Source organism: Sinohyriopsis cumingii, chromosome 15 (genome assembly GCF_028554795.1).
Source record: "Sinohyriopsis cumingii isolate HCF-2022 chromosome 15, ASM2855479v2, whole genome shotgun sequence".
Lineage (NCBI taxonomy): Eukaryota > Metazoa > Mollusca > Bivalvia > Unionida > Unionidae > Sinohyriopsis > Sinohyriopsis cumingii.
This window is the reverse complement of record NC_142975.1, coordinates 64,768,686-64,795,187: the sequence shown is the minus strand read 5'-3', so window position 1 is coordinate 64,795,187 and position 26,502 is coordinate 64,768,686. Positions and strand designations below refer to the sequence as shown.

At 31.8% G+C, this 26,502-nt stretch overlaps 1 protein-coding gene across 2 annotated transcripts in view; it reads left to right on the top strand.

The window, feature by feature from the left end:
* Positions 1–26,502, top strand: part of LOC149781958 (NACHT domain- and WD repeat-containing protein 1-like) — a 51,056-nt gene that overhangs the window by 22,030 nt on the left and 2,524 nt on the right. Inside the window, exons 18-27 of one of the 2 annotated variants that reach the window (XM_089936139.1) lie at positions 12,391–12,561; positions 13,211–13,414; positions 14,079–14,300; positions 16,238–16,514; positions 16,855–16,966; positions 18,340–18,517; positions 19,728–19,834; positions 21,297–21,558; positions 22,931–23,077; positions 26,180–26,340. In XM_089936139.1, coding sequence (XP_089792265.1) covers positions 12,391–12,561; positions 13,211–13,414; positions 14,079–14,300; positions 16,238–16,514; positions 16,855–16,966; positions 18,340–18,517; positions 19,728–19,834; positions 21,297–21,558; positions 22,931–23,077; positions 26,180–26,340 — 1,841 coding nt within the window. Of the gene's footprint in view, positions 1–12,390; positions 12,562–13,210; positions 13,415–14,078; positions 14,301–16,237; positions 16,515–16,854; positions 16,967–18,339; positions 18,518–19,727; positions 19,835–21,296; positions 21,559–22,930; positions 23,078–26,179; positions 26,341–26,502 lie in introns of those variants that run through there. The other variant, XM_089936140.1, reaches the window with a different exon arrangement.

Genomic DNA, 26,502 nt, shown 5'->3' with positions numbered 1-26,502 from the left:
TACAGCTGGCACCTCTGTGGTGATTTGAAGGTAGTTGCCCTTTTAATGGGACTGCAGCAAGGATATACAAAATACATGTGTTTCTTATGCGAGTGGGATAGCCGAGCAAGGGAAATGCACTACATGAGGAAGGAATGGACTCACAGGCAGAATGTAGCCATTGGAGAGAAGAATATCCAACACCCAGCTCTGGTTGAGGCTCAGAAAATCTTGCTACCACCCCTTCACATCAAACTAGGTTTGATGAAGAACTTCGTGAAAGCCATTGACCGGACTTTGCCAGCATTCCGATACCTGCATGAAAAATTCCCTCAACTCAGCGAAGCAAAGATTAAAGAGGGAGTTTTTGTGGGTCCTCAGATTCGAGAGCTTTTCAAAGATGACCGGTTCAACAACTTGCTGGAAGGTGACGCGAAACAAGCATGGAATGCTTTTCGCCTAGTTTCTACAAACTTCCTCGGAAATGTTAGGGCAGAAAACTATAAGGAACTAGTAGAAGACATGTTGATGAAGTATAAGAAACTTGGCTGCAATATGTCTCTAAAGATTCACTTCCTTCATTCCCATTTGGATTTCTTTCCTAGCAACTGTGGTATTGTTAGTGATGAACACGGCGAACGTTTTCATCAAGATATCGCAACAATGGAACAAAGATACCAGGGAAAATGGTCCACTACAATGCTGGCTGACTACTGCTGGACACTCCTCAGAGATGCTCCCGAACAGCTGTACAAGAGACAGGCGAAGAAATCTAAGATGTAGTCAATGACTTGATTTTTTATAGGTAGGCTATTACAGTTGACCTTTTACTATTGGAATGCATTTCGTTATGTAAACATTAATTTCTTGCAGATTACAAAAAAACTAGAGCCAATTTTGCAATTTGACTGTCATATTCGTGTTCAGCACATAAAAATTGATAAGAATTGACTAATTTTATTTCAGTAACATGACTTTTGTAAAAATTTGTTGTCCAGTGTTACCTAGACCTGAGATGAGCCATTTCCTTCAGCGAATTTCTTTAAGTTGATGCCTGTAAAACACATGTGTGTATCTTAATAATTTCTAGATTTGACTACTGTAATTACATGTATTTGCTATCTAGTTTGTCTCCATGCCAATTACAGACACTTCAAAAAGTTCAAAACATTGCTACTCGGATTATCGGATTACTGAGAGTACCTAGAACCGAATGTGCATCCTCTCACTCATTCGTTAGCCTCTTCTGGCTACCCATTTGCTCCATAATCAATCATTGAATCTCTTTTCCTGTGAGATTTCATTGAGTGCCAGCAGTTCTAAACACATATCTGACCATACCAAAGTGTACACCCCTTCTAGCGATTTACACTTGTCTTTTGACAATCGTATTCTCATTATTCCCACTGTTAAAATCCAGTTCAATGGACAGCATCATTTTTCATATCAGGACCCATGCACCTCTTGTACTTAGGTGCAGCAATACCATGACTTCATTCAAACAGTAATACCATGACTTCATTCAAACAGTAATACCATGACTTCATTCAAACAGTAATACCATGACTTGACTTCATTCAAAAACAGTAATACCATGACTTCATTCAAACAGTAATACCATGACTTCATTCAAACAGTAATACCAAGACTTCATTCAAACAGTAATACCAAGACTTCATCCATTCAATAATACCATGACTTCATTCAAACAGCAATACCAAGATTTCATTCAAACAGTAATACCATGACTTCATTCAAACAGTAATACCATGACTTCATTCAAACAGTAATACCATGACTTCATTCAAACAGTAATACCAAGACTTCATTCAAACACTAATACCAAGACTTCATCCATTCAGTAATACCATGACTTCATTCAAACAGTAATACCATGACTTCATTCAAACACTAATACCAAGACTTCATTCAAACACTAATACCAAGACCTCATCCATTCAGTAATACCATGACTTCATTCAAACAGTAATACCATGACTTCATTCAAAAACAGTAATACCATGACTTCATTCAAACACTAATACCAAGACTTCATCCATTCAGTAATACCATGACTTCATTCAAACAGTAATACCATGACATCATTTAAACAGTAATGCCATGACTTCATTCAAACAGTAATACCATGAATTCATTCAAATAGTAATACCATGACTTCATTCAAACAGTAATACCATGACTTCATTCAAACAGTAATACCATGACTTCATTCAAACAGTAATACCAAGACTTCATTCAAACACTAATACCAAGACTTCATCCATTCAGTAATACCATGACTTCATTCGAACAGTAATACCTTGACTTCATTCAAAAACAGTAATACCATAACTTCATTCAAAAAGAGTAATACCATGACTTCATTCAAACAGTAATACCATGACTTCATTCAAAAACAGTAATACCATGACTTCATTCAAAAACAGTAATACCATTACTTCATTCAAACAGTAATACCATGACTTCATTCAAAAACAGTAATACATGTACCATGACTTCATTCAAACAGTAATACCATGACTTCATTCAAACAGTAATACCATGACTTCATTCAAACAGTAATACCATGACTTCATTCAAAAACAGTAATACCATGACTTCATTCAAAAAGAGTAATTCCATGACTTCATTCAAACAGTAATACCATGACTTAATTCAAAAACAGTAATACCATGACTTCATTCAAAAACAGTAATACCATTACTTCATTCAAACAGTAATACCATGACTTCATTCAAAAACAGTAATACATGTACCATGACTTCATTCAAACAGTAATACCATGACTTCATCCAAACAGTAATACCATGACTTCATTCAAACAGTAATACCATGACTTCATTCAAACAATAATACCATTACTTCATTCAAACAGTAATACCATGACTTCATTCAAAAACAGTAATACATGTACCATGACTTCATTCAAACAGTAATACCATGACTTCATTCAAAAACAGTAATACCATGACTTCATTCAAACACTAATACCAAGACTTCATCCATTCAGTAAATCCATGACTTCATTCAAACAGTAATACCATGACTTCATTCAAATAGTAATACGATGACTTCATTCAAACAGTAATACCATGACTTCATTCAAACAGTAATACCATGACTTCATTCAAACAGTAATACCATGACTTCATTCAAACAGTAATACCAAGACTTCATCCATTCAGTAATACCATGACTTCATTCAAACAGTAATACCATGACTTCATTCAAACAGTAATACCATTATTTCATTCAAACAGTAATACCAAGACTTGATTCAAAAACAGTAATACCATGACTTCATTCAAACAGTAATACCATGACTTCATTCAAAAACAGTAATACCATGACTTCATTCAAACACTAATACCAAGACTTCATCCATTCAGTAATACCATGACTTCATTCAAACAGTAATACCATGACTTCATTTAAACAGTAATGCCATGACTTCATTCAAACAGTAATACCATGACTTCATTCAAATAGTAATACCATGACTTCATTCAAACAGTAATACCATGACTTCATTCAAACAGTAATACCAAGACTTCATTCAAACACTAATACCAAGACTTCATCCATTCAGTAATACCATGACTTCATTCGAACAGTAATACCTTGACTTCATTCAAAAACAGTAATACCATGACTTCATTCAAAAAGAGTAATACCATGACTTCATTCAAACAGTAATACCATGACTTCATTCAAAAACAGTAATACCATGACTTCATTCAAAAACAGTAATACCATTACTTCATTCAAACAGTAATACCATGACTTCATTCAAAAACAGTAATACATGTACCATGACTTCATTCAAACAGTAATACCATGACTTCATTCAAACAGTAATACCATGACTTCATTCAAACAGTAATACCATGACTTCATTCAAAAAGAGTAATTCCATGACATCATTCAAACAGTAATACCATGACTTAATTCAAAAACAGTAATACCATGACTTCATTCAAAAACAGTAATACCATTACTTCATTCAAACAGTAATACCATGACTTCATTCAAAAACAGTAATACATGTACCATGACTTCATTCAAACAGTAATACCATGACTTCATCCAAACAGTAATACCATGACTTCATTCAAACAGTAATACCATGACTTCATTCAAACAATAATACCATTACTTCATTCAAACAGTAATACCATGACTTCATTCAAAAACAGTAATACATGTACCATGACTTCATTCAAACAGTAATACCATGACTTCATTCAAAAACAGTAATACCATGACTTCATTCAAACACTAATACCAAGACTTCATCCATTCAGTAAATCCATGACTTCATTCAAACAGTAATACCATGACTTCATTCAAATAGTAATACGATGACTTCATTCAAACAGTAATACCATGACTTCATTCAAACAGTAATACCATGACTTCATTCAAACAGTAATACCATGACTTCATTCAAACAGTAATACCAAGACTTCATCCATTCAGTAATACCATGACTTCATTCAAACAGTAATACCATGACTTCATTCAAACAGTAATACCATTATTTCACTCAAACAGTAATACCATGACTTCATTCAAACAGTAATACCAAGACTTGATTCAAAAAGAGTAATACCATGACTTCATTCAAACAGTAATACCAAGACTTCATTCAAACAGTAATACCATGACTTCATTCAAAAACAGTAATACCATGACTTCATTCAAAAACAGTAATACCATGACTTCATTCAAACACTAATACCAAGACTTCATCCATTCAGTAATACCATGACTTCATTCAAACAGTAATACCATGACTTCATTCAAAAACTGTAATACAATGACTTCATTCAAACAGTAATACCATTACTTCATTTAAACAGTAATACCAAGACTTCATTCAAACACTAATACCAAGACTTCATTCAAACACTAATACCAAGACTTCATCCATTCAGTAATACCATGACTTCATTCAAACAGTAATACCATGACTTCATTCAAACAGTAATACCATGACTTCATTCAAACAGTAATACCATTACTTCATTCAAACAGTAATACCATGACTTCATTCAAAAACAGTAATACCATGACTTCATTCAAAAACAGTAATACCATGACTTCATTCAAACACTAATACCAAGACTTCATCCATTCAGTAATACCATGACTTCATTCAAACAGTAATACCATGATTTCATTCAAACAGTAATACCATGACTTCATTCAAACAGTAATACCATTACTTCATTTAAACAGTAATACCATGCCTTCATTCAAACAGTAATACCATGACTTCATTCAGACACTAATACCAAGACTTCATCCATTCAGTAATACCATGACTTCATTCAAACAGTAATACCATGACTTCATTCAAACAGTAATACCATTACTTCATTCAAACAGTAATACCATGACTTCATTCAAACACTAATACCAAGACTTCATCCATTCAGTAATACCATGGCTTCATTCGAACAGTAATACCTTGACTTCATTCAAAAACAGTAATACCATGACTTCATTCAAAAAGAGTAATACCATGACTTCATTCAAAAACAGTAATACCATGACTTCATTCAAAAACAGTAATACCAGTACTTCATTCAAACAGTAATACCATGACTTCATTCAAAAACAGTAATACATGTACCATGACTTCATTCAAACAGTAATACCATGACTTCATTCAAACAGTAATACCATGACTTCATTCAAACAGTAATACCATGACTTCATTCAAAAACAGTAATACCATGACTTCATTCAAAAAGAGTAATTCCATGACTTCATTCAAACAGTAATACCATGACTTAATTCAAAAACAGTAATACCATGACTTCATTCAAAAACAGTAATACCATTACTTCATTCAAACAGTAATACCATGACTTCATTCAAAAACAGTAATACATGTACCATGACTTCATTCAAAGAGTAATACCATGACTTCATCCAAACAGTAATACCATGACTTCATTCAAACAGTAATACCATGACTTCATTCAAACAATAATACCATTACTTCATTCAAACAGTAATACCATGACTTCATTCAAAAACAGTAATACATGTACCATGACTTCATTCAAACAGTAATACCATGACTTCATTCAAAAACAGTAATACCATGACTTCATTCAAACACTAATACCAAGACTTCATCCATTCAGTAAATCCATGACTTCATTCAAACAGTAATACCATGACTTCATTCAAATAGTAATACGATGACTTCATTCAAACAGTAATACCATGACTTCATTCAAACAGTAATACCATGACTTCATTCAAAGAGTAATACCATGACTTCATTCAAACAGTAATACCAAGACTTCATCCATTCAGTAATACCATGACTTCATTCAAACAGTAATACCATGACTTCATTCAAACAGTAATACCATTATTTCATTCAAACAGTAATACCAAGACTTGATTCAAAAACAGTAATACCATGACTTCATTCAAACAGTAATACCATGACTTCATTCAAAAACAGTAATACCATGACTTCATTCAAACACTAATACCAAGACTTCATCCATTCAGTAATACCATGACTTCATTCAAACAGTAATACCATGACTTCATTTAAACAGTAATGCCATGACTTCATTCAAACAGTAATACCATGACTTCATTCAAATAGTAATACCATGACTTCATTCAAACAGTAATACCATGACTTCATTCAAACAGTAATACCATGACTTCATTCAAACAGTAATACCAAGACTTCATTCAAACACTAATACCAAGACTTCATCCATTCAGTAATACCATGACTTCATTCGAACAGTAATACCTTGACTTCATTCAAAAACAGTAATACCATGACTTCATTCAAAAAGAGTAATACCATGACTTCATTCAAACAGTAATACCATGACTTCATTCAAAAACAGTAATACCATGACTTCATTCAAAAACAATAATACCATTACTTCATTCAAACAGTAATACCATGACTTCATTCAAAAACAGTAATACATGTACCATGACTTCATTCAAACAGTAATACCATGACTTCATTCAAACAGTAATACCATGACTTCATTCAAACAGTAATACCATGACTTCATTCAAAAACAGTAATACCATGACTTCATTCAAAAAGAGTAATTCCATGACTTCATTCAAACAGTAATACCATGACTTAATTCAAAAACAGTAATACCATGACTTTATTCAAAAACAGTAATACCATTACTTCATTCAAACAGTAATACCATGACTTCATTCAAAAACAGTAATACATGTACCATGACTTCATTCAAACAGTAATACCATGACTTCATCCAAACAGTAATACCATGACTTCATTCAAACAGTAATACCATGACTTCATTCAAACAATAATACCATTACTTCATTCAAACAGTAATACCATGACTTCATTCAAAAACAGTAATACATGTACCATGACTTCATTCAAACAGTAATACCATGACTTCATTCAAAAACAGTAATACCATGACTTCATTCAAACACTAATACCAAGACTTCATCCATTCAGTAAATCCATGACTTCATTCAAACAGTAATACCATGACTTCATTCAAATAGTAATACGATGACTTCATTCAAACAGTAATACCATGACTTCATTCAAACAGTAATACCATGACTTCATTCAAACAGTAATACCATGACTTCATTCAAACAGTAATACCAAGACTTCATCCATTCAGTAATACCATGGCTTCATTCAAACAGTAATACCATGACTTCATTCAAACAGTAATACCATTATTTCATTCAAACAGTAATACCATGACTTCATTCAAACAGTAATACCAAGACTTGATTCAAAAAGAGTAATACCATGACTTCATTCAAACAGTAATACCATGACTTCATTCAAACAGTAATACCATGACTTCATTCAAGAACAGTAATACCATGACTTCATTCAAAAACAGTAATACCATGACTTCATTCAAACACTAATACCAAGACTTCATCCATTCAGTAATACCATGACTTCATTCAAACAGTAATACCATGACTTCATTCAAAAACTGTAATACAATGACTTCATTCAAACAGTAATACCATTACTTCATTTAAACAGTAATACCAAGACTTCATTCAAACACTAATACCAAGACTTCATTCAAACACTAATACCAAGACTTCATCCATTCAGTAATACCATGACTTCATTCAAACAGTAATACCATGACTTCATTCAAACAGTAATACCATGACTTCATTCAAACAGTAATACCATGACTTCATTCAAACAGTAATACCATTACTTCATTCAAACACTAATACCATGACTTCATTCAAAAACAGTAATACCATGACTTCATTCAAAAACAGTAATACCATGACTTCATTCAAACACTAATACCAAGACTTCATCCATTCAGTAATACCATGACTTCATTCAAACAGTAATACCATGATTTCATTCAAACAGTAATACCATGACTTCATTCAAACAGTAATACCATTACTTCATTTAAACAGTAATACCATGCCTTCATTCAAACAGTAATACCATGACTTCATTCAAACACTAATACCAAGACTTCATCCATTCAGTAATACCATGACTTCATTCAAACAGTAATACCATGACTTCATTCAAACAGTAATACCATGACTTCATCCATTCAGTAATACCATGACTTCATTCAAACAGTAATACCATTACTTCATTCAAACAGTAATACCATGACTTCATTCAAACAGTAATACCATGACTTCATTCAAAAACAGTAATACCATGACTTCATTCAAAAACAGTAATACCATGACTTCATTCAAACACTAATACCAAGACTTCATCCATTCAGAAATACCATGACTTCATTCAAACAGTAATACCATGACTTCATTCAAAAACAGTAATACCATGACTTCATTCAAACAGTAATACCATTACTTCATTTAAACAGTAATACCATGACTTCATTCAAACACTAATACCAAGACTTCATTCAAACACTAATACCAAGACTTCATCCATTCAGTAATACCATGACTTCATTCAAACAGTAATACCATGATTTCATTCAAACAGTAATACCATGACTTCATTCAAACAGTAATACCATTACTTCATTCAAACAGTAATACCATGACTTCATTCAAACACTAATATCAAGACTTCATTCAAAAACAGTAATACCATGACTTCATTCAAACACTAATACCAAGACTTCATCCATTCAGAAATACCATGACTTCATTCAAACAGTAATACCATGACTTCATTCAAAAACAGTAATACCATGACTTCATTCAAACAGTAATACCATTACTTCATTTAAACAGTAATACCATGACTTCATTCAAACACTAATACCAAGACTTCATTCAAACACTAATACCAAGACTTCATCCATTCAGTAATACCATGACTTCATTCAAACAGTAATACCATGATTTCATTCAAACAGTAATACCATGACTTCATTCAAACAGTAATACCATTACTTCATTCAAACAGTAATACCATGACTTCATTCAAACACTAATATCAAGACTTCATTCAAAAACAGTAATACCATGACTTCATTCAAAAACAGTAATACCATGACTTCATTCAAACACTAATACCATGACTTCATCCGTTCAGTAATACCATGATTTCATTCAAACAGTAATACCATGACTTCATTCAAACAGTAATGCCATTACTTCATTCAAACAGTAATACCATGACTTCATTCAAACAGTAATATCATGACTTCATTCAAACAGTAATACCAAGACTTCATCCATTCAGTAATACCATGACATCATTCAAACAGTAATACCATGACTTCATTCAAACAGTAATACCATTACTTCATTCAAACAGTAATACCATTACTTCATTCAAAAACAGTAATACTGTGACTTCATTCAAAAACAGTAATACCATGACTTCATTCAAAGAGTAATACCATGACTTCATTCAAAGAGTAATACCATGACTTCATTCAAACAGTAATACCATGACTTCATTCAAACAGTAATACCAAGACTTCATTCAAAAACATTAATACTATGACTTCATTCAAAAACAATAATACCATGACTTCATTCAAACAGTAATACCATGACTTCATTCAAACAGTAATACCATGACTTCATTCAAAAACAGTAATACATGTACCATGACTTCATTCAAACAATAATACCATGACTTCATTCAAACAGTAATACCATGACTTGATTCAAAAACAGTAATACTATGACTTCATTCAAACAGTAATACCATGACTTCATTCAAACAGTAATACCATGACTTCATTCAAAAACAGTAATACCATGACTTCATTCAAAAACAGTAATACCATGACTTCATTCAAACAGTAATACCATGACTTCATTCAAAAAGAGTAATACCATGACTTCATTCAAACAGTAATACCATGACTTCATTCAAAAAGAGTAATACCATGACTTCATTCAAACAGTAATACCATGACTTGATTCAAAAACAGTAATACTATGACTTCATTCAAACAGTAATACCATGACTTCATTCAAACAGTAATATCACGACTTCATTCAAAAACAGTAATACCAAGACTTCATTCAAAAACAGTAATACCATGACTTCATTCAAACAGTAATATCACGACTTCATTCAAAAACAGTAATACCATGACTTCATTCAAACAGTAATATCACAACTTCATTCAAAAAGAGTAATACCATGACTTCATTCAAACAGTAATACCATGACTTGATTCAAAAACAGTAATACTATGACTTCATTCAAACAGTAATACCATGACTTCATTCAAACAGTAATAGCATGACTTCATTCAAAAAGAGTAATACCATGACTTCATTCAAACAGTAATACCATGACTTCATTCAAAAACAGTAATACTATGACTTCATTCAAATAGTAATACCATGACTTCATTCAAACAGTAATACCAAGACTTGATTCAAAAACAGTAATACCATGACTTCATTCAAACAGTAATACCATGGCTTCATTCAAAAACAGTAATACCATGACTAATACCATGACTTCATTCAAAAACAGTAATACCATGACTTCATTCAAACACTAATATCATGACTTCATTCAAAAATAGTAATACCATGACTTCATTCAAGAGCGCCTTCATGGTTAGCTGCAAGAATAAATTTAACAAGACTTAATTCTTTACCTGTAACTATTTTTATCATGCATGGTAATTCCATAGTATCTTGGTTTGTAAAGATTAACCACTGTACTAAGTCATTATTATTATTATAATTATTATCATTATATTCTCATGTGTAATTTTTTAAAAAATATTTAAATCCTGAAATGCTGAAGTGTTCCAGCAAAGCACATTCCTGTGTTCTTGAGAACCCCCATTCATATTCGTATGTCCTTTTTAAAAGTGTTTCTGATTCATTTACATAGTTTAGGTTTAGTAAAACCTTGAAATAGTTTAGAAGATGTTGACAATGGACAATGAATTTATTTTGGATTTATTTATATTCAAAAATGCTTTGTTTTTTACCATCTTGAAGATCTGCCTTCATATTTGTTTTTGTAAGGCCGAGGACAGAATGATAACCTACATGCACCAATAAACATTCGTTTAATTTTATTTCATAAAAAAAAATGAGTACTGAGTGTGATGTGATGTGATGTGATTTGATTTTTGACGTAGCTTTAACAATTTTTCAGTCATATCCCTATGATGTCTGCAATGTGGCAGTTTATAGTGATGTCTAGCACTGGGGCATCATGCCGCAGATATGTAGCATGATGTCCCACCCAGTCACATTATCCTGACACCGGGCTGACCAGTCCTAACACTAACCTCTTAATGCTGAGCGCCAAGCGAGGCAGCTGTTAGTACCATTTTTGTAAGTCTTTGGTATGACTCGGGCGGGGATCGAACCCACAACCTCCCGCATCCAAGGCGGATGCTCTAACCACTAGGCCACCGGAGTGGTTAAAGTACTGAGTGTAAGATTTCAATGAGTATCATTGGTACATTTGAAGCTTTTAAGTACAAACATATGTTCTCTTTAAAGTTCTTTTCTTGATTGAAAAACATATTGAAAAACACAGCATTCACAACTAATCTCCCCTTTATGAGAAATTCTACATGATCATTCTCATTTTATGTTTCTGCAGCCTCTTATAGTAAAACAAAGTACAGATATATATATATATATATATATATATATATATATATATATATATATATATATATATATATATATATATATATATATATATATACATATATATATATATATATATATATATATATATATATATATATATATATATATATATATAAAAACACTAGTAGTTGCATGAATCTGTGATGCTATTTACTATATATATATATATATATATATATATATATATATATATATATATATATACATGTATATAGTGTTCTATTTCAACATCTAATTTCCATTTTGGATTAGGTGGTGATGGGGAAGTTTGCATTTGGGATATACAAGCTGGAAAGCTTCTACGCATGCATCGAATAGATAACGTCTTTGATGCCAAATTTTGCCTGAATAATACACATGTGATCCTACATACACAAACAATGGGAGATAAGGACACTTTGAGTATTCGGGAAGTTATCACTGGTGAGTGAAACGAAATAATATCTTGCACGAGGGCACTGACAAAATACCACACAAGATTAGATGTACAACTTGAAATGAAGGAACTTAGAAAAGGAGTTAAGAAAGACCTCCCCTTGCAGAATATGCATTTATTATATAGTAATGGTATGTTCACACCTGACGTAATGAATGTTACTTGTTATTTTTCCTGCTGAAAAAGCAATGATGTGGAGTATGATTACAACAGGCTGTCATTATCTTCATCCTTAGCAACCATTTTCCATAGTTGATTACTAAAATAATTCCAGAAGATTAGACATTTTAATATTAATTTTGTTGCAATGTAAATAAAGTAAGTGAAATCTTAAAGATTTTTATGGAGCTTTCTATCTACATACAGATATCATTAATTTAGAGGTTATTATACCTTAGAAAACTTTTTACACAGATAAAACATATTTGATTTAAAATCAAACATATTTTAAACCAATAAGAAAATTTACTGGAAAGTTTTCTTCCTCTAGATTATTTCCTATTTTTATATATATAAATAGTTGCATGAATCTGTGATGCTATATATATAAATATTTATATAAATATAAATTTCTAACATGTTATCATACATATGTAATATAATATTAAATGATTTAAAATTTTCCTTTCCTTAAAGGAAGAGTCAAACTAGATGTGCTGGACATTTTATTCAAGCAAGTATGGTGTCTCATAGGAAATGGATGCCACAGAGCTTTGACAATGGAAGGAAATGACGCAGTGATATATGATTTGAATGACGGATCTAGATCTGTAACGGCTAGAATCCCAGGACAAGGGGTTGACAAGGAGGAGGACGGAGTAGAGTTTGAGCGAGTTATAGGTATTTTTTTTAAAATAAAATTTCTGCCATGTATAAATACATGTCACATGTTCCATTTAGCAATGTAAATGCTTGTAAAATCTAATATGTTTTTGACTTCGAGAGGGTACTACTTAATTGATATAAAAAAACACGACCATGATAAAACATTACTTTACTCAGGATAAGCTCCAGTTTCATTTTATTTTCACTATCTACTTGGTTTACTCTTCATTATTTTGTAATAAATTTCATAGATGAAGTTGCAATTTTTGCTACGATTCCACTCAGTCAGCATTGATTTAATCATTTTGCAATGACATGAAAACAGTTTGAACCTGTTAATGTTTAACAGATACTTTTGGCACAATTGTGCTCTTGATAAAAACCAGTGGCATATGAAGAATGTCTTTCCCCCTCCTGAAAATGGGAATCATGGCCCCCCAATCGCCTCATCCCTACCACCCGCAGTTGCAGGATGCTTGGGTGATTGACACACATGTATAAGACTCTAATACGGTTAGGTTTACATATTCTAGCAAACTGTAAATAGCCTTCTCCTCAATCCATAAAATAAATTTACATTACGTACGAGGAGAGACAATGAATCCATGTTGAATCAGGTGTCATTTCCCACATCTTCTCTCGCTGATCTCCCTATATAAACCAATTTTCTTTTATGCAGGATCCTCCAATTTCTGCTTGTACACATGTGATGAGAAGGAAGAGTTCTTCATGAAGTTACTAGATTTAAGGTCCATGAAGATTGTTATATCCAGAAGAATATCAGACATCCGATACAGCATGACCATAAGCACTGACGAGCGATACATCATTTTCAAGGATACGTCTTTCCATCTCATGGACATTGCCACAAAGGCAATTCGAGTTGTCTTAATGAGTTTAGGTAGACTTTGATAAAAGCGTCTTAATGAGTTTAGGTAGACTTTGATAAAAGCATCTTAATGAGTTTAGGTAGACTTTGATAAAAGCGTCTTAATGAGTTTAGGTAGACTTTGATAAAAGCGATCTTGTTTATACATGAGTAATTTGCATTGAAAATATTTATCATGCAGTAAGTAAGTCGGCTGAGTTCTCAGAAAAATTGAGATGACGAAATATCCAATTATCCTTCATTTCTTTCAACCAAATAGACTCATTGCATATTTCAGCACTCTTCATTTGCAAGTATAGAGAAATAAACTTCTGCTGATGTTGATATTTAAATTGGAGCTATAAACTCTTTGATAGATAACTTAAGTTCAAAACATATCAGATTATCCATGAAATAATTTTCATATTTTGTTTTCATTCCTGCATTTTTACATGTTGAAAAATATATCTATATATTTCCACATATGATAATGCCATATTTCTGATTATGTCATTCCCCATTTGATTGCATGTGCTAACATTTGTTTTACCTGCAGCATGAAAAATGAGCATTCTCTGCTCTACGACAGATAAATAGAAACCACATTACCTTGCAGACATGGAAATCAGTTTCTTCTGAAGAAATTTGACTCTACACCTTTGGGTCTCTATGAAGTTATTCCCCTTTATTGTCTATTAACAGTAATAAACCAGTGTGATGCTCAGTCTGACTTGGGGTCAGAGTCAAACAGTTGGCAGAATGTCAAAAATAGCGATGACAAACGGTTCCTCCATATTGTAATAAGTATCCTTTTTAAGGCAAGCCTAACTCATTTTCCTTGGATATTTTTACTGTTTTTTCAAGGGACTATGAAGCAATTTTAATTTGAATAAATAGAAAAAATGATTAAAATTATCACACAAGATACAATTGAAGATATTTACACAATTTATGCTGCAATTTTCATGGTAAAAGTAGAACAACTGATTTCAGCGGAACCTTAAACCGCCATATTTATACATCATATGATAGGGGTTCTGAAACTTTCCATCGATTTCATGTTCATTCTCCAATAACTTTTCATGGCTTTAAATTTAAGCAATTAAAATGAAACTTTTAATGTTATGTTTGTCTTAAACAGAACTTTGCATTAGTGCATATTATTTGTCATCTATATTTATGTACAAAAAATTGTGGGTGTCCTGGTAGCGCAGTGATTAGAGTGCCGTACACCCAGCCGAAAGTTTGTGGGCTATTGGCTCAACCTGGGTCAGCTACCGTGGTGTGTCATTGGGCAAGGCACTTCACTCCTATTGCCTCAGACTAAATAACTTACTTGTGTTGCTGTGCTGAAAAACACTGAATGAAATGAAATATACAAACACTTGATACAATTTACAGCAATATTTACGTCATTTAAATTCTGCCCCTCTCTTGAGTCACTGATATTTTTATGATCATTCTTTGATTAGGTTTGAAAGTGTGGTGAATTTATGAAAACTTTGGTATGCTTGATGTGCTGAGAAACGAGCTTAATCTTTTAAGCTTCAATTTATGAGCAAGATTATTGAATAATAAAAAGAAAATGTTCTTTTCTTGCGTTAATGCTAGGAATATTTCATGGTGTGGTACAGCAATGATGTATTTGCCACTTCTTAAAAAATACATGTCTTTGCATCACATGGTACTATCAATCTGATATGTAGGGAAGGAAAATATCCTCTGTGTATTCATATTTTGATTCCCATCATGCTTTGCTGTTTAGCAAGTAGTATAACCTATCCAAACACAGGTTTTCTAATTCTGATGCTATAAATACATCGTGATTTAATTGTACCATTTTCTTCCTTCAAGTGTGATTTAAGGTTTGTTTGTTATACAACAAAATTACATTTTGTTCCATTTAATAAATATTGGATAATTGTAAGTTGAAATTACTTTATTAATTTGCAATGATATTCAACTTTCAGACCCAGAGTTGGATGTTGGGTGGATATATGGCACGAGTCTTGATGGCCAACAGTTGTATGTAAATGCATATGCTGATGAAAACTTTTATGTATTGATATACGATATGAAAACTGGTAAATCATCCCTTGAGCTTCCTCATCCAAAAATCATCTACAATGTTAAAAGTGTGGACGGTAAATGCATAGTGACCATTGAGAGTATGGGAGTTCTGAAAATATGGGATCGTACCAGATATACCAAGAAAAGCAGCCATGACAAGGAGTCAGGGAAAATCAGGTAGGTATTCAGTGCGAAATGCGGGTATTTTTTATGGCTGTTTAAACTGTCAGTAAATCTATACCTGGTAAAACTTTGACTTAAAGACACTATCATATCGTATATGCTTGTGACTGTGTAAGATCCAACTACAAACTGCATAGAGCCCGATATGCTGTCACAGAATGCGCTGGCAGGTCTTGATCTGTGCAGTTTTGTAGGAGTAATCAGCAGAGCAAACAACATAGATCGTCATGTTTTAAACTGGTCATTTTTGAATTTGTCAGTTCTGAAATAAGCATATTGAAAAGGAAAAGGAAAGTAGGAATATTCTTATCTCTGTTAATGTCATTCATTTCAGTGAAGTTCACGTACTTCCAAATTCGAGATACTGCCTAGGAATTAGCACATCCAACAAGACAGTCATCGTACATGATATCATCAAACAGAAGACTGTCCGACAGGCTATTTTTGTAAGATATCTTAACATTTTTCACATGAAAACTGAGGTTATCATCTAAAAAAAAATAAAAATAATAATAATAATAATAATATTATTATTATTATTATTATTAGTATTATTGATTTGGCATCTGGCATCAACATGTCCATCCGATATGTCAGACTATATATATATATATATATACTTCAGTGGTAATATCTTTTTAAAATAATTTTTTTATGTTGCATTTTAATCACTTAAACAGTGCTCAAATGATATCATTATTCTCTGTCAATTTTGATGCAACTGCCAGACTCCTTTTAGAAAATAAGTTAATGGTGATATTTTTTAAAAGGGAATTGTATTTGCTGTGGTACGTCTTCTGTACATAAGTCTCTTTGTTTTGGTTTAGTGGTTTTTGAGTTGTCAGCCAGGGTTTTGAAAACAGGAAAGATTTTGAGAAGTTGCAAACGGTAAAAGTTGAATAATGGTGGACCAGGTATGAATCAGCCTGATGAGACCCTATGTCATTAGTATACAGAACCTTCTCACTACACAGAATGTAAATATAACCTAGTGAAAATGCCAGAGACAGGATCTCTTTTTAATATAATTTCACAACCAACTAGTTTTAATGGTCGTAAGCAATTAGCGGTTTTTAGAAACTCAGAATAGCAATGTTGAAAATAGCAATATTTACTGATAGAGGAACAGTTGTCAAATGAAGCAGATGAAATTCGAAATATTCATGTATATTCAAATAAAAATTAAATTAAATACATGTAATATGCATCCATTGTTCTGATTTTAATTAGGTTTGAGATTTTTCTGTATTTATGCATGAATGTATGTGTGTGTCCATCAATTCTTTCCTCAAATATATATATATATATATATTGACTGGTGTATGCAATTTGTGCCGTTTACCCTTGGAACTGGGTTCTAATCTCCATAGAGTATGAAGTAAAATTTCTCTAACTTGTATTATATAGTATTGTCTTCATATTAATTCTGCCTACTATTATCAAGCATTGTCCTTTTCCTTTAGAATCCAGGGATAGCACTTTCTGTTCTGTCTGGTGTATATTTATAAATCTCTCTCTCTCTCTCTCTCTCTCTCTCTCTCTCTATATATATATATATATATATTAGTTAGAAAGTTATTTGAAAATCTTTTTCTAATGAAGGCTTGGATACTGTTATACCCTAACTAACTCAAATGTCTCATTAAATGACATTGAAATAGATATTGTAACATGTATGTTCCTGAAGAAAGCCATGTTGTATATTTTTGAAGGAAGCCATGTTGTATATTTTTGAAGAAAGCCATGTTGTATATTTTTGAAGAAAGCCATGTTGTATATTTTTGAAGGAAGCTATATTGTAGCATTTATATACTTAAAGGATGTGGAAATTACCAGCTGCTTACCCATAGATACCAAACTGGCCATCATAATCCGATCAGAGGTCAAGGATGGTCAAAAGATGCACGATGGCTTCCTGATCGACCTTGATGCCATGAAGTGTCTCAAAAGATATCACCCATATAGGGGAATACAACAGCTGTATGCCAGTAAAAGTGGTAAGTGCTGACACAGTATATTCCTGCACATCATTTTTTACATTTTACATCTAAAAACAAATTTAATACTTAAATTTGACATGATAAACTATTTGTTCACTGACTTGCATGTTTTTAGAGAAGGTAACATTCTTCGTATGAATTTAGGTTTTTTGATTCGCCGAAGACTACGTACACTGAGTCCTATTGCAGATACAGCGTTTATAATTTTACTTTTAAATACTAATTGTAATCGGACAACATTCTGGTCCTCTACTTGCCGTATGACTCAACATGTGGAGATTTTGGATAATAATAGAAATGCAGGACACCCACACACAGACAGACAGACATACACACACACTAATGACAGTAATTACATTTTATTGTATAATAATGCACATGCCAATGACATCATCATGATAATAATTATAAATTATCCTGCATTCATATGGGAATGTACAGAAAAGTTAAGGTGGAATGTTGAGACCCCCTCCTACTCAGAATTAAGGACTTTGCTTACAATCAAGTTACTCTCTTAGGAGCAAGAATACTTTGCAATGGCATAACAACAAGTAGTGAGTGGTTCCACATATGCAGGGAAATTATTCTTGGCATAACAATAAGTAGTGAGTGGTTCCACATATGTAGGGAAATTATTCTTGAGTAATCATTTTTCAACCCTCTTCACAACACAGACCAGAAATTATGATACTTTTTATTGAGGATTCCAATATTTCCCTTACTTGTGTTTCATCATTAATATTTTACTTGTAGATATTGCAGAAAAGTTTTTGAAAAGTTTTTAAATTTAAATGTGTCTGCAAAGATGATATTGCACATTGGACTCTGAAGTGAGACTGGCACTTTTATGTAGATAAAATAATTTTAATATCTTAATTAGATGAAAGACATGGGTAAAAAAGATCACATATCTTGTTTTATGCATGAATAATTATCTTAGGTTACTATGCATCATAGATAGCTGACATAGAATTATGTGTATGTGTCTATTTTCAGGCCTTTAACACTCTGTAATGTAGTCGTATTCCATAAATTGATACTTTTCTTCTGAAATGTTTAACCTTTGTCTTACTTTCTTTCATTCTTGTTCTTTAAAACAAAATGTCAGATGAGGTCTTTAGGAGATAATAAGGCAAGCATCTTGAAGACCAAGCTGAATATGTTGAGTTCTCATTTCTGTTTTTGTGATTTTTTAAATTTTTTATAGAAATAGCAGTTCTCACGAGAAACAATTTGGGTGTTAAGTGCATGGAAGTCAGATCTGCCAAAGTAATTGGGATTGTACATGTTGGTGAAATCATTGAAACGATGAGTGTATGTATAGTTAGTTGTGATACAGAATTCAAGCATGATGAAACAATACAACCTTTTGTCTTTTATAGGACCAAATATGACGAATTTGCATGAAGTGTGTGTGTGTGTGTCTATATATGTATGTATGTATATACATATGTATGTATGTATGTATGTATGTATGTATGTATGTTTCCTGCTGATTTTTAAAACCCTCATGTTATAATGAATTTATACCTGATATGAAGTTATGAGAACAACTTACATTCAGTAATGACATGGAGACAACCAAGCTGTCCGTCTGTATTTATCTTATGCTGCTATTGGTATTCCTGTACTTGTCAATAAAATTTCATGAACACTGCAGATTTTAAAGCAACACATTTAACATGGGTGTTGACATGAACACTGCAGATTTTAAAGCAACACATTTAACATGGGTGTTGACCATTTAGAAGTAGTCATTAATGTAATTTGAGAAATCATTGTGGCTTACATTCCCATAGGATAATTCACAATGAAACGAACAGCTGAATAGATTTGCCAATTAAACATGTTTTTTGCACTGGAGTCTGTAAATAAAAAAGTCATTGGAGTCATTGTGACCTTAATTACCTGGATTTGGTTTAGAATCATGCAAGGAAAACTCTATTTATAGTTCCCTCAGTGTTCATGCTTACAGTGAAGTTAATATGTAAAGGAAACGCTCATTAGTGTGAGAAATGTAGGTCACTGCTGTCTACATTTTCCCTGATTGAACCTGAATCAAACAAGAAACACTCTAAGTTGTAAGAACCTAACATGCCTAGAGCTACCGAGTTAATGGGAAGACAACTTTTTACACGAGGTTAACCTGTTAAAAAGGCAAGCTCAGTAGTGTTAAAATGATTTAGTCAATACTGACATACAAATCCCTAAGATAATTCAAAATGGTGCCAAGAAAACCCCAACTCGGTTTACGAAGCTATCATATGTCAAGCCATCTGCAGTCAGGTTCTTCTCAGACTGAAGGCTTGTTTTCCTGATTCTGTTACAGTGGCAGGAAAACATACCATTACTGTAGGGTGAACCTAACTACAGACAATGCTGTAAATTAAGAACAATTTTGTCACCACCAAGAGGATATAGCATAAACTTTGTAATACGTACATGTGTGATAATAATAACTTTCTGTCTCAATGCATTCAGTAAGCTCATTTATTATAAAATTTGTTGATTATTGGCCGTTTCTATCCCTTAAAAAATTGCAGTATTTTTACTGAAGTTGTGACAAAGTTATAAAGCATTTAAGGATTCAATAAGAGTTTAAGATCAAATGCTTTGTGATGATTTTAGTATTTAATATTAAATCTTTAAATGATTATATGTTTGTACGTTATATATAGCTAAAGATATTTGCCTGCCTGCATATTTCTGCCAGTGTACTGCTGCAAAGACTGCCTGCACATACTTTTTATCTGGGTATAATTGTCTTAATTACCAGGTGAATGAGGACAGTTATGTACTGACTGCATACACAGAGAATAGAAAAGTCCATGTTTGTGATCTAAAATCTCATCGAGTAGTGAGGACAATTGAAACTGGAACGGAACTTAAAGGTACACTTCAGCAATTGTCTCGTGACAATAAATATTTGATGCTGAACTACAGGAAGAAGGAAATGGAAGTTACTCTGTTGCCAGGTGGTGGTGAAACTAAAGAGGAGGTTGCTCGTGAGACACTCTTCATCTGGGATGTAGGAAATGGTATGTGTAAACTATGGTTCATTGTCAATTTTAGATTTGTACAGGCAACTAATTTTAATCCTACCTTAAGTAGCCCACATGCTTTTAGTTTTGAAAGTAGCACACCATATTCAAATATATATATATATATATATATATATATATATATATATATATATAAGAAGTGCTGGAATTGCTTGTAATCCATAAAACAATTAAAAACCAAAACATCTGGGTGAATTCCAGTCACATATACTGTATATTTGCAGTATAAAGCTTCCAACCATGTGTAAGTATTTTTACATGCAAAAACATTTATTGCGCTAAAATTTAAGATTAAATGTTTAGCGTTAAGTAATACACTTTTCTTATAAGTTTCTTAGGGTTTGGAATGTTTTGTTGCTCGACATAATGTGCAGTATAGATATCTAAATTATACAAGTTTTCATCACAGTGAAAAATAAAATTTTCATTTTAACATGGCTGCATGCACTGTAAATTAGAGACTGAGAAAATTGTCATGAATAACTAGAATAAGTATATTGAATTAGAATTACAAACTTACATGTTAATCAAGGAAATTACAGATGGAAACAGCATTTCTTTAAATGCATACATGTTCCCTTTTGATAAATGTTAATTATGTTATTAATATTCATAAGACAAATGAGATTGATGTTAAGAAATATTACAAACACCATATTCTGTGAATATTCCTTGATCAAATCAAAACTTGAAGTAATGAAAGAAACATTATTATAAGCCAGGAAAACATTTTAACAAAGTACCTGCAATATAGATACAAAATCAAGACTTGGTTTCATAGTAGCAAAAGATCCAATTGGCTATTCGCAAATATGGAAACCCTACATTTCCCTATGAACACATGCATATGAATGGGTTAGAGTTAAGAAATTTGTATAAAAAAATTGACATACTGGTGGGTCATACCAATCATTGGAAGAAAATATTATTTCTATGTATAATCATCATCTAGCTTGAAAAAGTTCCAACTAATATTTGTGTGAATTATATTTATATTACTTAATGAAAAATTATGAAATTGAAACCATATTTACTAATTATTTTTGTGAAATGATTGTGTGTGCATGATTGAATTGGTCCATTGGGGAAATAATTAAAAATAGGTCAAAACATTTTTCTGTGACATCAGTTTAATTTTAATGGAACGTTTAAAGTTAATCAGCATATGAGATATACAAGGCTATTACAGCTAGAACTCTTATAAAAAAGATTTTAAATATGTTGGAGAGAATTTATGATTTTTTATTTTAATACAAGTATAGAACTGTGCAAATCTTGCACTGTCAAAATACAAACAAACAAAATCAGTACAGAATGGTTGATCCTAATGTTTTTTTTTTTATTGAAGGGAGGATGACTGTTGACTTTTCAAAATTAGAAAACTACAAAATAGACCATTTGTATGGAATAAATTCCTGGACAGTCATCGGGCAAAGAGAAATTTTTGTTGCTCCATTCAGAGAATCCTGGTACCTTAAGATGGACTTTACAACTGGTAACACATGCTTTTCCTTTCACTAACCTTTTTTTTCTCACTCACTTGAACAATAATTGCTATTGACAGGATGTTGTGGTTTGGAATCTATGGTCACAAATGGCCCAAGATGGTGCCTAGTGATAATTTCTTTCAGTGGATGTAAAAAAGATAAAAGTAATTTAAAAATGGCTCTAAAACAAAACTCAACACCATGAAAAAGTAATATTCAGTGATGGGGAATATGTGGATATTAACTACCCTGAAAAACAATTTTGGTAAACTCACCACCACACTTGTTCAATTAGCAAACAATATAATGCTATAATATGGACAAAGTTTATCATTATATTCGGGGTAGAGATGGTCCTTAGATTTCATATTTAGCTTGATCCCATTCTCTCGTGTTGGTTTATAATCAGCATTTAGGCTTCTCGGTGAGAAATTATGCATTCAATAACAGGAATATCAGTATGTGTCCAGCATATTGCATCAGTCATTGGTATTGAGTAGTAGTGATTAGCCATTTTCCTTGAATAAATTCTTCCTTAAAAGTAAATGCTGTCGTGTTATCTTGCGTATAGATGATGAACAGCCTCGAGCCCACCTTCCCTTTCAATTGATACTTGCAGTACTGCAGCCCACTGCTCCTCTCCAAATTATATTTGGAGTTTACAAATTCCTTTTTTTTTGTTTTTGGGGAATATTTTGGCAGACATGTCAAGCATTGATAATTTTGGGATTTTGATATAGGGGAATCTTGCTGAAATCAAACATATTACTGGACTCTGTAAATCGAGCTCACACTTTTCCATGGGTTTGTTACAGTTATACATTTACTCAAATGTTTGGCATTTACATATTCTTTATGGTTGGTTTGCTAATTATACATACTGGTTATCGATAAGAAAACAGATAATGACGATGAAGAGATACATATTATGCACAGTAAAGAGAAAACTGGGCAGTTTGATTGGAGCTCAAACCAGGAACCTCAATATCTCTATTCTGGCAATCTATTAATAGATTTATCCTAGATGATGCACTGAACCTGTCACATGACAGAAGCATATAAGGTCATGATAAGAAAACTCATAATATTATGTCAATTACATATCGGTGTCTTTCATTTGTTTATTCTGAAAAAAGCTACAAGATAAAACTAACCATCCATATTATTCCATATAATTTACAAGATAAAACTAACCATCCATATTATTCCTTATAATTTACAAGATAAAACTAACCATCAATATTGTTCCATATTATTTACAAGATAAAACTAACCATCCATATTATTCCGTATAATTTACAAGATAAAACTAACCATCTATATTATTCCATATAATTTACAAGGTAAAACTAACCATCCATATTATTCCATATTATTTACAAGATAAAACTAACCATCCATATTATTCCATATTATTTACAAGATAAAACTAACCATCCATATTATTCCATATAATTTACAAGATAAAATTAACCATCCATATTATTCCATATAATTTACAAGATAAAACTAACCATCCATATTATTCCGTATAATTTACAAGATAAAATTAACCATCCATATTATTCCATATAATTTACAAGATAAAACTAACCATCCATATTATTCCATATTATTTACAAGATAAAACTAACCATCCATATTATTCCATATTATTTACAAGATAAAACTAACCATCCATATTATTCCGTATAATTTACAAGATAAAATTAACCATCCATATTATTCCATATAATTTACAAGATAAAACTAACCATCCATATTATTTACAAGATAAAACTAACCATCCATATTATTCCATATAATTTACAAGATAAAACTAACCATCCATATTATTCCGTATAATTTACAAGATAAAACTAACCATCCATATTATTCCATATTATTTACAAGATAAAACTAACCATCCATATTATTCCGTATAATTTACAAGATAAAACTAACCATCCATATTATTCCATATAATTTACAAGATAAAACTAACCATCCATATTATTTACAAGATAAAACTAACCATCCATATTATTCCATATTATTTACAAGATAAAACTAACCATCCATATTATTCCGTATAATTTACAAGATAAAATTAACCATCCATATTATTCCATATAATTTACAAGATAAAACTAACCATCCATACTATTTACAAGATAAAACTAACCATCCATATTATTCCATATAATTTACAAGATAAAACTAACCATCCATATTATTCCGTATAATTTACAAGATAAAACTAACCATCCATATTATTCCATATTATTTACAAGATAAAACTAACCATCCATATTATTCCGTATAATTTACAAGATAAAACTAACCATCCATATTATTCCATATAATTTACAAGATAAAACTAACCATCCATATTATTTACAAGATAAAACTAACCATCCATATTATTCCATATAATTTACAAGATAAAACTAACCATCCCATATTATTTACAAGATAAAACTAACCATCCATATTATTCCATATTATTTACAAGATAAAACTAACCATCCATATTATTCCGTATAATTTACAAGATAAAACTAACCATCCATATTATTCCATATAATTTACAAGATAAAACTAACCATCCATATTATTTACAAGATAAAACTAACCATCCATATTATTCCATATAATTTACAAGATAAAACTAACCATCCCATATTATTTACAAGATAAAACTAACCATCCATATTATTCCATATTATTTACAAGATAAAACTAACCATCCATATTATTCCATATTACTTACAAGATAAAACTAACTAGTCTTATTATCCCTGCTTAATTTTTTGATGGTTTCAATATTGCTGACAGCGTCTATAGCTGCTCGTTGTAGAAGAATTAAAATAGCAAGTCGTTCATTGAACCAAAAGCACTGGACAGGAATTTAAAAAAATGGCAGTATTAAACTTCTTTCATTTAATTATTTTGTTATACTTAATCATCTGGTATTACTTGACCACACTCATCAGAAACATATTTACATTTAAGGCCCATATAATATTATGTTGTTATATTCTTCCTCCTTCTTCTCACAATAATTATTATTATTAGCATTGTTATTATTATTATTATTATTATTATTTTAAGCTAGAAACTTGTTTCAGGAACAGTTCTAGAGCGCACAAAAGACAAGCTTCCCTTTGACCTAGTGTGTGTCAGTCAGACTGAAGAACTCCTTCTGTTGGCGGACATCTACGTGCGCCGGATCTTTGTGCTGGAAAAGAAAAATCTAAAACATGTGGCATCATTCAGTATGGATTACCATGTGCGTATCTTGTGTTTCTGTTCTAATCCATTGCATATCTTGTTTTTGTGTTCTAATCTACTGTGTATCTTGTCTTTCTGTTCTAGTCCATTGTGTATCTTGTCTTTCTGTTCTAATCCACTGTGTATCTTGTCTTTCTGTTCTAGTCCATTGTGTATCTTG